The sequence below is a fragment of the Arachis ipaensis genome, chromosome B9 (assembly GCF_059453495.1).
Source record: "Arachis ipaensis isolate K30076 ecotype BB chromosome B9, ASM5945349v1, whole genome shotgun sequence".
Taxonomy (NCBI): domain Eukaryota; kingdom Viridiplantae; phylum Streptophyta; class Magnoliopsida; order Fabales; family Fabaceae; genus Arachis; species Arachis ipaensis.
In genome coordinates, this window is record NC_142444.1 from 10,959,006 (window position 1) to 10,974,845 (window position 15,840).

The 15,840-nt window shown below is 32.6% G+C and overlaps 2 protein-coding genes across 4 annotated transcripts; one reads left to right on the forward strand and one right to left on the reverse strand.

The window, feature by feature from the left end:
* The first annotated feature begins 537 nt into the window (after positions 1–537).
* On the forward strand, positions 538–5,038 carry LOC107619112 (protein PEP-RELATED DEVELOPMENT ARRESTED 1, chloroplastic). Its single transcript, XM_016321335.2, has 9 exons — positions 538–950; positions 1,424–1,579; positions 2,102–2,170; positions 2,276–2,446; positions 3,167–3,310; positions 3,507–3,638; positions 4,025–4,090; positions 4,311–4,370; positions 4,826–5,038. The coding sequence occupies exons 1-9, from the start codon at positions 663–665 to the stop codon at positions 4,871–4,873; spliced, it is 1,134 nt and encodes a 377-aa protein (XP_016176821.2). The 5' UTR covers positions 538–662; the 3' UTR covers positions 4,874–5,038.
* A 1,369-nt stretch (positions 5,039–6,407) lies between these two features.
* On the reverse strand, positions 6,408–14,671 carry LOC107618785 (Spc97 / Spc98 family of spindle pole body (SBP) component). 3 transcript variants are annotated; one of them, XM_021110993.2, is made up of 20 exons: positions 14,261–14,549; positions 14,026–14,100; positions 13,534–13,668; positions 12,660–12,791; positions 12,249–12,332; positions 12,069–12,167; positions 11,835–11,926; positions 11,052–11,124; positions 10,811–10,963; positions 10,562–10,681; positions 10,392–10,445; positions 8,807–8,890; positions 8,567–8,641; positions 8,352–8,483; positions 8,130–8,255; positions 7,926–8,033; positions 7,523–7,585; positions 7,337–7,411; positions 6,864–7,048; positions 6,408–6,770 (listed from the first exon to the last, which is right to left on the reverse strand). In XM_021110993.2, the coding sequence occupies exons 3-20, from the start codon at positions 13,633–13,635 to the stop codon at positions 6,635–6,637; spliced, it is 1,893 nt and encodes a 630-aa protein (XP_020966652.1). In that variant the 5' UTR covers positions 13,636–13,668; positions 14,026–14,100; positions 14,261–14,549; the 3' UTR covers positions 6,408–6,634. The 3 variants fall into 3 exon arrangements, with proteins under 3 accessions (XP_020966652.1, XP_016176426.1, XP_088355933.1); XM_016320940.3 differs by lacking the exon at positions 14,026–14,100 and having other exon boundaries at positions 14,261–14,671; XM_088499807.1 differs by lacking the exons at positions 12,660–12,791; positions 13,534–13,668; positions 14,026–14,100; positions 14,261–14,549 and adding an exon at positions 12,491–12,643.
* Positions 14,672–15,840: the final 1,169 nt, after the last annotated feature.

Here is a 15,840-nt window from a genome sequence, read left to right on the forward strand (position 1 = left end):
TAATATTTTACATGATCAAAAATAAATAAGTTTATTTAATTATTTTAAATTAATTATTTTAAAAAACTTCAAAATTAATTTATAATATAGGATTTGAAATGCATAATTTTTTTTATATATGAATAATCAAATTAGAGATAAATAGAACAAAAATTTTAGAAATTAAAATTTATCAATTTAAAAATAATTATATATAAATAATTCAAAGAGACTATTTTAAATTTTTTAAAATTTCATAAGGACTGTTTTGAAATTTTTAAAATTTTTTGGAGACTATTTTTAGTGTTTTGTATTTCATTTTCGAGATTGAATTGTTCGCATAAGTGAATATTTAATAATTATGTGTGTGAGTCAACGTTTTATGTCAGTAATCACCGTTGATAATTAATAGAAAAAATTATATTATCTAATAAAAATAATATTAAAAATTATTTTATATATTTTAAAATTTGAGAAATTAAAATATTTAATTTTAATATTATTGTATATTTTAACGTGTATTTTATATTTATGTTAATTGCTGACCGTACTTTAAATTTCCTTATTTCTATCCAATCCAACATGTCGCTAAAACCCATGGCAGGAGTGTGAGACTTCACTTGAGAAAAAGAAAACCCCCACAGAATGAAGTGAAGCGGAAAGAGAGTAAGAGAGAGAGCGAAATGGTTGTGGCGTGTTCGTTCATCACAGCTTGCAGTCTCTTCCGATTGTACGGTCCAGCAGCATCAACTTCCTCACAGCAGCAATTTCTTCAGTTGCAGTTGAAGAATCCCAAGAGAAAGACCCAACTCTTCCTTTCGGGAACCAGCAGCGCAAGTTACGAAGTAGGTAACGGATACCCTAAAGAGGAGAATAATGATGATAACGGTTTTTCTTCGGAACAAGAACGCAAAGCACTTCTCAGAGGAGGGGAACAAGTCATCTCTGTTCTCGAAGAAATGGTCACCCTTGTAAGCTCCAACATTACACTTTCACTTCTCAGATTTCAAATTATTGCTAGCTTGATGATAATAATAATTCATGTGTGGATGCTCTCTTAATCTGTGTGCAGAGAATTCATGTGTGCGTGCATCTGTGCAAAAACAGATAGAATGAAAAAAAAAAAAAATATTTAATGTGTTGATCAACCTTTGGCCAAAACGTTGTTGGGAAATACTTAAAATCCAAATGTATACTTAAAGAAAAGTAATTTTATGTAATTGAAAATGCTGAAAACTTAAGAGAAAAAAAAAAGATCTCAAAGTGATTTTCTTTTTAAACACTCGCTTCATAATTATGTTGCCTCCTTGGCGTTGATAACTAATCCTGAGTTGTTATTGTTAAGACATTTATATGCAGCGTGCAATTGTTTGCTCATTAGTCATTTATATGTACTTCCTTCAGCCTTTGAATGACACTGTTCGATGTGTATGTTTGGCTTCAGTTGGAAGATATGAATATGGATGAAGAATCTGAAAAAGTGGCAGTGGAATTGGCTGCACAAGGAGTAATTGGAAAGAGGGTTGATGAGATGGAATCAGATTTTATGATGGCCCTCGATTACATGATCCAGCTCGCTGAGAAGGACGAAGATGATAAGGTATTGTTAATTCGGAACTTGTCTACTTATATTTGGATTTTAGAAAGGTACATGCTTATAGATTTTATTTTAGTGGCTGAATCTTTTTTGAACACGTACAAGTGCAAATTATTGGTCCTTCTCATAATTGGAAAAGTGAGAGAAAATTTGTCTTTCATTCGTCATCAATCATCATCCCTCAAATGTGTCAGATGAAGAGTAGTCCAATGTTTAAAGGTAGAGCTAAATTAATTGCAGTCATTAAGGTGTACTTAATTTTAAACGTCTAGTCATCAAATATGGTTAATGATAGATATTATATCGTCGATTGATCTATATATAGCTGATCTCCACCAAGTAGATAGTTTACTTGTTCTTCTTTTTATTCCTCAACCTCTTTTTCCCATTAAACTTTAACTTGAAAGGTTGATTAGTTAGTTAGTAGTATTCGATGCCACTATAACGTTACTTTATATCCTGTTGAGCATAGTTACTGCATGAAGTAAAGATTTTGACTTAACTGCGTTTGTATTTTCCATTTAGCGCAAGTCACTGTTGGAAGTTATCAAGGAGACTGTATTATCACATCTGACAAAAAAGTGTCCGCCACATGTAAGGAACCTTATTTTTGCCACTTCTTTATCAATACTCTGGCTGAAGCAATGTTCCACCTTTTATATTGGATATCAATGTGCGTTTTTCTCCTTTATATTGTAGGTTCAAATTATTGGTCTTCTATGTAGAACTCCCCAAAAAGAAAGTAGACATGAATTATTACGCCGTGTTGCAGCTGGTGGTGGTGTATTCAAAGGAAAAGATGAATTAAAGATTCATATCCCAGCGGCAAATCTAAATGACATAGCTAACCAAGCTGATGACATATTAGAGGTAATCATAGTAACTTCTAACATTCTATGAATTACCAGGCAATTATTGCAGCCTCTTAAAGTAATATCAATGACCGTCATATGTAACTAGATCAAAATAATAAGTATGGAAAAAGCTGAATCATATTTCCACCCCTACGATACTGATATCGGACAGAATATCAGTAATGGCGGAGCTAAACTGTGTAAGATGGATGGATAAGAGTAGAAAAATACAGATGGCTCAGGCCATTTACAGAGTGCCTGATTATCTTTATCACTAAACCTCACATCTCTTCCTCTCCTTAACACAGTCTCTCTTCTCTACATACCCCTCTAATGTAACTGAATTCCATAACACCCTGTGACATAGGCTATCTGAAGTAGCAATGTAGCCTTGCTGCCTTGGGGCTTAGATATATCATTCAACTTTGAAAACAAAAATTGAATTGTTCTTTAAAATATATACCTATATAGTTATATAGTTTATATAGATCAGTCATTTGACAAAATATGGAGTCATCTTCTGTGTCCTCTCTTTCTTTTATAGTTAAGATTGAAATTTACTTTTCCTTTTGACTTGCTCTTCTTTTTTATTAATTTTTTAGAAGCAAAAGAATATTGTCTTTCAACTTCAAGTATAGCTATTAAACATTCCTTGACTCTTGACTTGGAACCTTAATATACTCTAATACTACTTTGTTAATTATAACTTATAAGGTGATTATCAATATGTTTGCAGACAATGGAAACTCGTCCTGTTGTCCCCGATCGAAAACTTCTTGCAAGGCTTGTTTTAATTAGAGAAGAAGCACGGGATATGATGGGAGGGGGAATTTTGGATGAAAGAAATAATCGTGGATTATATACTCTTCCTGAGCCGGAGGTGTGCTTGATATGTAGTTTATGTATTTTGATTTTGCCATGGTGCTCATTTGAAGGGAAATATTATTTAAAAATACTCCTTTTGTCTTATTTTATCTATACATAATGTAGAGACCTAAAAGTGTACTACATTTTATTTGTCATTGTTTAAAAAAAAAAACTTTATATATGCATTTTTAAAACTTCTGTCAGTGCAGGTGAACTTCTTAGCCAAACTAGTGGCTTTAAAACCCGGAGATACTGTGCTTGGCATGATAAGAAATGTAATGCAAGGAAAAGATGAAGGTGCCGACAACGCTGGTAATGATTATGAAGGAAATGCTGAAAGGGTAAGTTGAATTGGCAAATGTATTACTTAACTGGAGTATGCTAAGTGTGAGTAGTAAGAAGTAAAAATTAGAAATGGGGTAGAAAAGCCTAAGATAGAGGAGAATGCACTGTGTTATGCAAATGTTAGGCAATAAATATATTACACGCAGCATATCAATGTGAGCTTTTTCTTCTGTCATTTAGTTGTTAGGGGGGTCTTTAGCGAATTCTTTAGGAAAATAAATCATCTCTTTTCCTGCATGAGAACTTATTTAAAATTGTATGCACAAATCTCATCTATGAAACATTCTCCCTCATCTTTATTCTGTTAGCATACTCACCCTAAGTTTTATGCATGAATGCAAATTATAGCGACATAACATGTATAACTTTCCATTATAATCAGGTGAATGCGACAGGAAGGAAGTCGCATCCAGTACGTCCTGGCATGTTTCTTGAGACTGTCTCCAAGGTAATGTCAAAGTCATGCTTGTTACATTGCATTCTTTGGTATGAAGCAAACTAGACCAAGATGATATATTTTATACACTCTTTTGGGGGGTTTCTTCACCTTTGCAGTGATATTTTCCCCATAGGCAGTTCTATATAATTGATTTAAACATGCTGATCTGATCACTACTCCACTACACATTAGATGTAAATTATCTTTTTCTGCATTATGGTTCTACCAGGTCTTAGCTGGTATATATACTGGAACTGAGTCTGGCATCACTGCACAGCATCTTGAATGGGTAAATTCTTTGCTTCTCTATCGACTAATTAGCATTATGTTTATTTATATAGTATAAATTAGTTTACACCTAAACTTCTATTGAATCTTCTTGTTATCCGTGTACGCTTTTTTCATATATCGGGTAGACAATTCCAATTGGAGAGTTTGATAATCATCTTTTATTTATGAAAAGGAGGGACTGTTGATAATGTAGAAAGTAGAAACCTACATATGCTAAGTGAAATGGTTGGACTAATCAAGTTTAACATTAAATTTTATGTTTGAGCATGCATTATGCATAAGTTCATTTCCGAATTATTAAATATCTTGTTTGAGAATCCTAAAGAATGGTTAAACCTTAGATATCACTCCCAAGGAGTAGGTTGGATAATCTCCAATACTAACTAGAAGCATAGTAACCTTTATGCTTCGCTGAATGATGTGGTTTCTCTTGCTCATTTTCCTTGCTTCCAGGTTCATAGAAAGACACTTCAAGTTCTTCAAGAGATAGCATTTAATTAGTAGTACCTTTATTTTTATAAGATCGCCAACTTTGTAGCCTTATGTAAAGACATGGTAGGTTGTCTATATGATAGCTCAGGAACCTTTGTAAAGTGGTAAGTTCATCAATTTTTGTGTGCTTTGGAATCTTTGGTTCATCTAATGATCAATATTAACTTTGCATAATTTATGCTACCCAGTTTACAATATATTGAATCTCTTCAGTCAGGTGTCTCGGTGTTCTTCCAGGTTGTATTTGAATTATGTCTCAGATATAAATACAGAAACAAAAAGCCAAAGAAATGAAAACTGATATTTTGTTCCTTAAAGACTGAAAGATTGTGTCTATATTTGTGTCTTCACAACTAAATAAGTTTATGTAACTACTATTTCTGTACTTTTGTCTTATAGATAATATGTAAATACAATCTTAAAAGTTGGATGATATATACTAGTTAATTTATTATGCTTACAAAAGTTAGCATTACATTTTATAAAATAATATGTTATGGATAATATCTTTTAAATCTCGAGAGAAATCAAGGAATTATATATTATTCTTAGCCTTACAAGTTAATGTAACTAACCTTGATTCTTGAATCAATTTATCTAAACGGTAAAGAAGATGAAATGCGTCGTTTATCATGGATCATCAAATGAGTAAATATTGCTGTAGTTCCAAATCTTTCGTGAGCTAATACAGCAAAAGCTGTCGTTATAGTTAAGATACTACAAAAACATGGTCTTCAATAATTTTGAATGATGAGTAAAGTATTGTTTTTGTCCCAAACGTTTGGGGTAAGTCCTATTTGTGTTCCTAACGTTTAAATCGTCCTATTTGTATCCTTAACGTTTATAAAAGTGATTCAATGTTATCCTACTACCAATTATACTAACAAATCAGATTATATTTTTCAATTATTCTCACTTGGATGTATTCATTCTCAATTAGGTCTCAGTTAGATGTGGTTGATTTTAATATTATACCCACTATTTGTGTTTAGATTCAATTATGTCTTTAGAAAAGTGAATTATGTAAATGTTGTAGGAATTAGTTTCAACATTTGATGAGCTATTTTTCGGAGTAGATAATCGATTCTATCCCAGACATTTATATTCTAACTTCAAAAATAGATTTTTAAAACTCAAACTAAAGCGCTCATGATGTGTAATTGACGGCAGGATAACATTGAATCACTTTTACAAACGTTAAGGATACAAATAGGATGATTTAAACGTTAGGGACACAAATAGAATTTACCCCAAACGTTGAAGACAAAAACGATACTTTACTCTTGAATGATCGTTCGATTCAATTGATACGCACATATACAATAGCTAACCACGTTATAGTCACAGTTAAGGGAGGTTCTGATTGAAGTCGTGATTTTGAATAATTGCTATTACTAATACTTTTTTAGATGTCCTTACGTAAAACATTCCTCTATTTGGTGCAAAGAATGTCGTTAAATAAAATTATAAAAAAAAAAAATTCCCCATCTACGTTTCTTGAAGAATAGAATTCACAATGCAAAAGCCCAAAGATAAACTCTACATTGTTTTAGTGCAAATTGAGAAAAGATCTTATATCATTTGAGGAATCAAATATTGACTTGGCGGGACAAATTTTAGCATCTCAACAAAAATACCATTCTTAAATATTCATTTGTTGCTAAGAAACGTGAAGACAAGCATTAGTAAGAATGACACAATCACACAGCCCATACTCGAAAATTACAATCACGTATTGAAAGCTTGCATTACTTTTTACAGAAAACCCATTTAAAAACCATTCTGTTCGCTTTTAACACCAAGGATCAATTGTGCAAGATGAGCCAAATATGGCTCTGCCTGGGAACTACTACTCAACATTGATCCAAGACTCTGTAGCTCAGCATTGAATTCCTTTTCAAATTTGCTGCAATTGTTCATTTTGGTTAGAATACCGAGTTGAGAGGAAATACAAGCGCATAGAAATAATGTTTGGTAAATGTAGTGTTTTTGGACATACAGAATGGACTCGGTGACTGCCACATTTCTGGTGGTTGACTTTAGAACCTGGCCAGATTTCCGTTGCTTGGCTTTCGTCGAGGATTCAGTTGGTTCGTCTGGATTGTGTAATACTATAGAAGATGATATAAGCCACTGAGTTGCTGCTGCATATTGTAGGCACATGGATTCAAGTTTCTGCACCTTCTGCAATTGGGAACATAAACCAATAACCAATCTTGAGAGTCACAAACCTATATGACATAATGGGAATGATCCATCTTGAAAGAAAGGAATCAATAAAACATGTTTCTGAATAAATTTATTCTACACATCACAAAGGGTATATAACAACTACTTTGACTTGCATATATTTCTTTCACTTGTTAAGGGAAGATGATATTTATTATTTTCTAAAAAACACTGAAAAACCATTGAGAAATAACAACAAAGAAAAAAAAAAACTTATCTGGAGAAGTGAAAATAGAAACTAACCTTGAGCAGCTCAGGTAAAAGAAGCAAACATTCTCTCAAACATTTATCGAGGAAAAAATCATGATGCTGTATAACCTGTTTCAAAGAGAAAGCATCAGAATCTATCAAGCAACCCCACCACAGAAGTAAACAGAATTGGATGCAAAAAGTAAACATGTTAGAAAATTTATGCGGACAATAACTTACCTCATCTATGCTATTTGCTGATTGAAGTCTGTCATGCATCACATGCCAATTGGGTTCAATAACCTAATAAATATAGTCATACAACAGGGACCCACCAAACTGCTTAGATAAGTAAACAAAATTTAAGGAAAATAATGAAGCAAATGAAATGTATTATGCAATCCTATAAACTCTGACAGGCCTAGTAATGATTTATCCTTTTGAAGTTTGTAATAAGAAAAAATAATATATCTGAACTCAAATATCTGGACCTTTTCAAATTAAATGCAGGAGAAGAGATAAAAATATAAAAAATAAATTTAAAAAATTCCATAATAAAATAACAAACAAAAAGAGGCTAGTTCCTGAGAAATTTAAAGGTCCAAAAAGGTTAGCAGAGAAATCAAAGGAAAGTAAAACCTGCCTCAAATGTCAGATAGTGTAAAAGGCTATTGATGAATTTAAGCATACTACGGCAAAGAAGGGATGATCTGGAGAGAGCAGTTCCACGTGTATTGAGAGCTTTAACACCCTACATGGGACCACGGATAAAGGTCAATGGAGATAAATACAATCCGATGAATGGAGATTAGCACAATCAGATTAAGTGAATCGTATAAAGCCATACTTGATGTACTTGCCATGCTCCACACAGTTGACGCTCAACATGTTTACAATGGAAAAGAAATCGAAAAATTAACTGGTATCTTGTAAGGGCTTTTCGTGATAATACTATAGACAATGGCCATTGCACCTGAAAACAGAAAATAATAATAATAAATAATAAAAGAACTTCTGAAAATGATGCAATAATTAGCTCTTCCAAATACTTAAAAGGGTATACAAAGACCTTATAACTAAGTGAAAATGTTTCAAGGCTAGTGATGCTAACTGGCTCCTCCAGGTCATTGTCACCCGAACTTCGCTGGCTAAGTTCAAGATCTTTGAATGTGCTCGACCTTTTCAGCAAAGATGACCTTTCCTGGAAAAGTAATTTTTTTATCATTCATAAACATTGAAAATTAGATCCAAAGAATTTTCATAAAAACTGAGTCAGTTACTTGCCACAACACAGGTTACGCCTTCATGAAGAGGATCTGCTGCAGCTGCTGTAGTACGCAAAGCAAGGTCTAGAAGAGACTAAACCATGCCAAAGAAGAGAGATAGAGAACAAAACAAACAAGAGAAAAGAACATAATAAGAACCAAGGTCTCTTTTAAAAATTAAAATAGGCAAACTCTGATCTGATACAAATTTACTAGGACAAAAAAAGTTTTAAGTGTGAAAAAAAATCCATTACTATACCTGCAACTTCTCAACTGAGACTTCATCAGGCTTTTTGGCTAGCTCGTCTCGAGCAATATCCATAAAATGTACCAAGAAATCACCCTATGTGATCATAACACTACGATGTCAGCCAGAATCGACAGTGAGAGTTTACTTCCAATAGAAAGAAAATCACTCTTCCATAAGCACATGCATAAGCACAACTACATGACCCATGTATGTCAAACCAGCTTAACATTTTCTTAAATGTAGACACTTGGGCAGAATACAAAGCAGCAAATAGACTAAATTATGCAAATTATATAATAGCAATAGGTTCAGAAAACTATGGCAATGTAAGTACTGTATGTAGACTAATTTTGAAAGAACAATCTGCACAAGCGATGTACAGCTTAAAATTAGCCTCGTGCACCTGTGCACACACACATTTTTATATCCTTAATGAGATGAACAGATGATGAGCTTACAGCAAATAAACTAAATTATGCAAATTATATAATAGCAATAGGTTCAGAAAACTATGGCAATGTAACTACTCTATGTAGACTTATTTTGAAAGAACAATCTGCACAAGCAATGTAAAGCTTAAAATTAGCCTCGTGCACCTGTGCACACACACATTTTTATATCCTTAATGAGATGAACAGATGATGAGCTTATTTGATAGCAGAAGGATAATGACTTGCAAATCATTTCTGATTCTTCCAAATCAACCCCACATAACTCCATGATTATGAACAAAATCAGGTCCTTTTCTGGATAAAAGCTAAAACTCTTCTACTTCCAAGCATTGGATATCAAGAGCTTTGCTTTAATTTAATATAGCATAGAGCAAACCAGAATATCAACTATTCTTGCAAGAGTATAATAACCACAAAGATGGTAGGACACAGATGGCAATTTTTTGCCTATTATATATAAGATAGAAGACTGACTAGTGAAAGAAATATCTAAGCTTCCCTTGAAGGATAATAAAAGTTGTAGTGGAAGAGGCAAAATATACCAGGAGAACTTTTTTCTTTTCTTTTTTTTTTTTTTTTTTTGTAACACACAAGTAAAAAGACTAACTTTGAAACAAATCTTTTGACAATTTTGGAGGGAACCGAACTGAGTTTGTCACAAGGACCCACATCAGCTTCTTAGTAAATTCAAGAAAGGCTGAAATTCTTTAGCAATCTTCAGTTTTTGTTACTAATGCAGTGTTTTTGCACAAGTAATATTCCTTGTTTCTAGAAAATAAAAATTCTTTGAATCACTATGCCAACAGCAACACAAAAGCACAAATCAATTGAATTACTTAGTCTCATCAAAATTAAGTATCATGATACAGAGGAAACACAAATCATTGCAATCAAACAAGATTTTTAGCTTGTCCAATCTGTTCAATAAACACAAATACAAGGAACAGAAAATTATATTAGCAATCGCTACATTATTAGTTTGTTCCATCCAAAACCATCCTAGGATCTCTAGACTCAACACTGGAAGGAAGAAGAGAGATGATACTCAAGTCATCTTTAAATTTGAGCATTTAACAATTTAAGCTTTTCCAGCAAGACATGTGTCTCGAAATTTAAATAATATAAGATGATCAAGATCATACCTGATCAAGAAGAAGGTAGTGCTTTATAGATCGCAGCTTTCCCATTAGATCATACTAGATAAAGAAAATAGTTCAGCATTAGAACTTAAGATTTTTTTTAATAGTAATTATTGCAGAAACACAAGAATGTAAGCTGAGAATTCTATCACCTTATGTGAATGCAATCTTACCTTTTCCTTAATGAGATTCAACAGTTCACGACTAGCAAAGTTATAGGCAGCCTTAATACATTCAAGATAATGATGATTTGAACCAGAGCTCATTAGTTTTGAATTTTCTGATTGAGGGACCTAAAGAAAAAGTAGCCACTAGTTACAAAGTAACCACTCGTGAAGAAATAACATATGCATGCAGCAAGAAACATAAAGAGTTGCAAATTATTAATCTATTCAACATTCAAAGCATAATAGCCACAATACCTGAACGTTGTGCCCACATTCTCTCATGACATTTAGATATTTTCCAGTGGTCAAAATTGTCTGAGCAATATTTGCTAGAAAACTAGGAATTCCATCTTTGAGGCTGTAACGCTGTCCCCAATACTTGGCATCATAATCTTGAGTGAGGCTCTCCTATAGAGATTTTGAAACTACAACCATGTTAAAAACAAATTTCAATATTCATTTTGGGCCATGTTAAGCACAGAAATATTTCATTGACCTTCTGAAAAGATTTGTCCTCTGCAATGAAAAATTCTCCGTATGGATCGTCAATAACTCCTTCATAGACCCATCTAAAATGGTTAAATTCCCAAAAAGACAAGATAAGTGAACACAAATCGGAGTCAACTAAAGCTTTATAATAAGAGCACACAAGACAATGGCAATGTTTTGCAATAAGTGCTAATTGGCAAATACTGTTAACTTTATGCATTAGAATAGTGTATTATAATGCATCGATATTATTCCTCAAATATGTGTTTGCTAAATGATATCCTTTTATTAAATCAAGTTGACTAATCTTCCTTTTTCGTTTTTTTTCTTTTCAAATATGGGATGTTAAGACCGGGTAAGAAGATGGGGAAGGATTGTATTGTAAAAAGGACTAAGCTTCTAAGTGTAAGCATTAAGACTATGCTCAGCTAGATGAAATGGAAGGAGGACAAATGTGGTGAAATGAAAATCAAACTTTCCTTTTGTTTTGACACATCAAAGAAATCAGGGGAAGAAAATGAATTTTGAACTTTGAAGTTATCCTCCAAAACCATCCCTTATTGTATTTGCAGTGAAAATATGTATGATCCCCCAAGTTCAGAAAATTACAGACATGTCAAAGGGAGAAACATTTTCTGAACCCCTCAGTTTCTTCCATTCCTTTGTTTTCCAATTTTTCCTTTAATTTCTTCCATTACTTTCTCCTTATAACATCCATACATACTATAAAACTCAAAGGAGATGGAACCTGAGACCAAGTGCTTATGGAAGGAGGGAGAAAAGAACCAACCTTTCCAATATGCTCATGTAGGCATTGCTCGCACATTGTGTCATTTTCTCAAGCAATAACCTGACAGCATTGTCTCCAGCCATAGCCTTTGCCTACACAAAGCAGAAGCCATAGTGGGAAGAATTCAATGCTTAAGAAACTGGTTGATGAAATTAAAAATGAATCTTTTAAGACATACAAGGTAGTGTCAGTTAGAATCACTGAGAAATGTGGAAACCTTAATATAAAGTTTACCTGGCTCTGCAGTAAGTTAAGAACAGCAGATCCAGAAAAATTGTTGGATGCAGCCTTCTGAATAACAATGGATAATGCTTGCATTGACCCCATCATGGGCTGAAACACATAACCAAAAGTGACAACATCAAGTAACTGACAAATTTTTATGTTAACTGAACACCCAAGACCAATCCATACCTGACAATAGAACCACAATCCTTGAAGGGAAAGTCTACCAAGCCGAAATTGGTGTTCGAGCTGTGCTACCATGGCTTGGTAATCCTGAAAACATATCCTATAATGGTAAAGGTAGGTTCTTATTCACATTGTATATTTTAATAAAAAATAATAGAATCTATATAGAACTCCAATAGAGCAAAAGAGAGTCTGAAATCACATATCTAGACTGAAATTTCCAACTCAAAGGAACAAGAATGTACCGAACAGGATGGCATTCAACAGTAGTAACTAGTAACTGCCCACTATGCCCATTATATCAAACAGTATACGTTATTTGTAGGAGTAAAAGACGTCTGGTAAAACTATGGCACATGAAAGTTTATGTATCTCTCTGTTAGAACTCATTTAGGCATGTTCAGAAAAACCTACAAGAAGAAGAGCCCTCAGAGCAGCAGAGAAAGCATGATTAACAAGGCCATTCTGGAACTGAGACCTTGACTCCACAAACTGGTTGATCAACAAAAAGCTCCTACAAAGAGGGAATATCCGTTTTGCCAATTCCTGCAAAAGCAAAAAATAAGACAGTAACATCGTAACACTATATGCTTTATACATACATCTTTTGTTTTCTGTTGCTTTTGTTATCCTTCTCCTCATCTTAATGAAATTCTTCTTTATCAAAAAAATCTTTGAAGTCAGTCCCAGTCAGGGAACGGGGGGAAAATAAAAAATGTAACAATCTGCTATCATTATATTGCCCATAATATTAAAGTTACACTTGTATAGAATAGGCCAACCTTTCATTTCCCCATTAGCTTCCCACACTCTATCTTTGTCAAAAAATGCAACCACCTTATTGTGGCAGAAATTGCAGTTGTGGACAGCAATTTTAAAGTTAAAATATAGACCAAAACTATAAACTACAAAACAATTACCTCTATTTGGACCACTACCAAATAGGAGGGGTACATTACACGTTTAAATAAATAGAAGTGCCCATCGAGTAACCTAAACAAAGCCAGTTGCTTCACATAACATTACAAAAAATTCACAAAATTGAAATAAGATATTTAGAAAACACAAGACTCTGGATGTGAATAATAACATTTTCACTTTGATGCATGGCACTAGGTTGGGATACAGTACATATTGAGCACCCAATAAAGTATATAAGAATCCTTTCCAACATGAACACACTACCATATTATAACTAACACCGAGGAATAAAATGTGGATATTTAACACCTCTGTTAAATTGGAAACTAAATTGCAGCAACTTGCGGCTGAAGTCAATAAATCTCACCTGCAGTGCCAAATCCATAGATGGGTCAACATGGAAAGTAACATCATCCGTCTTTCCACGAACTGTTCTGATTAAGATGTAACGTCCTTCGACCCCAACCATAGCCGAAAGCACATCATCAATAACAATAAGCTCCTGCATTGTAGGAGAACAAACTAATATATAAACTCATGTAATGAAACGAGATAGCATCATAAACAACCATGTATACATACAACCATACATAAATTCTAAACCTATCCAAGATGGCATCGTATAAAGGACACAAATATCACAAAATCATAACAACAATAAAAAGAGCAATCAGGTGCACAAATATCTCAAGTATCTCATGCTAGCGCAGGGTGCGAGAAGGCTGCACCCGAAGAGTGTAATGTACGCAGCCTCACTGGACAATTACATCAGTACAAAATAAAAAATCATAACAACAATACTTATATATATAAACAAGAGAAGTTCGTCTCAACACAAAGTTTGATGAAAAAAGCGCACAGGTTAGGCATTGCTTAGTCAAAAAGTTTCACCACAAGTCCACAACATTATTAAGCATTTTCAAACGAACCATATCTGCAACACAGAACTATGAGAATTAAGTATTTTTCGAATGAGTGAGTATGGAATCGAGCAATGCTGCTTTAGATAGAAGCAGATATTCTATAAATTTACTCATTAATCAAAGAATCAAAATGAAATGAACAAGTGCGAGCGAGAGAGAAAAGAGAAATACTTGAACTGAAGCAGCGTAGTAACCAATTGGTTTCTCAAAGTCTACGGAGGAGTGATTCATAATTGGAAGTGAATGCAGCAATGAGCAGATCGGAGGCTGAAGGTGCTACGAGTATGGGAAATTAGGGCTCGAAATGGGTTATCGAAAGAGAGAAAGAAGAAAATGGGGATTGGAGGGAACAGAGTAGTGAGTAGTGAGTGAGATCAAGATGATGAACACACAAAATCACTCACTCATATGCTGCTCAATTTTAAGTTTACAAGTTAGAACAATTCAATGCTCATGTACGCTATTTGGATATTAATTCTAACCCGCTTTTTAAATAATATTTGCGAATTTCACCCAATACTTTTTCTCAAATTTGAAAAAAAACCCTTACCCGCCGCTGGTTCTCGTTATGATAATGGGTATCCTTCTCTCGTCTCCCACTAGAAAGGGAAATAGGCCATTTTAAATAATCAATTTAATTAAGTTATTTTTAAAAAAATAATTTAAATAATAAATATTATATTATAAATAATTTATATAAATTATTTTGTATTTAGATTTTTAGTTTTAAAAATATTTATTTTATAAAAATATAATAAAAAATAGTAGTATTATAAAAGAAATTATTTTTTTAACTTCTCTGTTAAAAAGCTGAAATTTGATTTTAAAAATTATACTAAATATTAATACTACTACTTTTCATAAGTCAAAAGCTCAAAAAAGTTACTTTTGAAACTTCTCAAATTCCCATGGTAGATTATTGGGTTAACCACCAAAAAGTCCCTGAATTATTTAAACATTGATAAAAATATACGCGAATTTTACCATCGATAAAAATATCTTTAAATAATTTAAAAACACAACAAAAATATTCAACAATAAATATATATTTTCAAAAAATACGTTAGAGATTGAATTTTGATACAAATTTTAGCAAGCATGATTATAAAATATATATATATATATATATTATACTTAAAATTTGATAATTTTTCGTTAAGTATATATTTTTTATAACTTTTTTGTTAACAACTAATAATACTTTTAAAAAATCACAAACAATATATACTAAACAAAAAATCACTAAATTTTAAGAATAATAATATCTCATTTTTCTAATCATACTTGCAAAAAATCGCATCAAAATTCAATCTCTAATGTATATTTTGAGAAATACATATTTAATGTTAGTTTTTTTGTTTAATTACTCTATTAGTTCCTATAGTTTCACAAAATTTTCAATTAGGTTCCTATACTTTTTTTCTTTTAATTGAGTCCTTGTACCAAAATTTTCTTTTAATTGGGTCCCTACACTTTTTTTTCTTTTTATTTAGGTCCCTGAACCAATTCTTTTTTTTAGTTGGGTCCCTATAAAATTAAGCCAATTACTACTAAGAGGGACTTAATTGAAAAAAAATTCGGTGCAGGGACCCAATTAAAAAGAAAAAAAGTATAGAGACCTAATTAAAAATTTCACGAAACTATAGGGACCACAGAGTAATTAAACCTAGTTTTTTTTTTCAAGATTATCTAACATTAAATATGTATTTCTCAAAAAATACATTAGAAATTGAATTTTGATACAATTTTTT

Bases quoted from the DNA above. Each gene is read 5' to 3' on its own strand.
- LOC107619112 (XM_016321335.2), top strand. From the start codon at position 663: ATGGTTGTGGCGTGTTCGTTCATCACAGCTTGCAGTCTCTTCCGATTG. The intron at 2,171-2,275 runs GTAAGGAACCTT...TTTATATTGTAG, and splicing joins CAAAAAAGTGTCCGCCACAT to GTTCAAATTATTGGTCTTCT. The intron at 4,371-4,825 runs GTAAATTCTTTG...CCTTGCTTCCAG, and splicing joins CTGCACAGCATCTTGAATGG to GTTCATAGAAAGACACTTCA.
- LOC107618785 (XM_016320940.3), bottom strand. From the start codon at position 14,320: ATGAATCACTCCTCCGTAGACTTTGAGAAACCAATTGGTTACTACGCT. The intron at 11,927-12,068 runs GTAAACTTTATA...TGCTTTGTGTAG, and splicing joins TTAACTTACTGCAGAGCCAG to GCAAAGGCTATGGCTGGAGA. The intron at 7,049-7,336 runs GTTAGTTTCTAT...TCCCAATTGCAG, and splicing joins TTTTACCTGAGCTGCTCAAG to AAGGTGCAGAAACTTGAATC.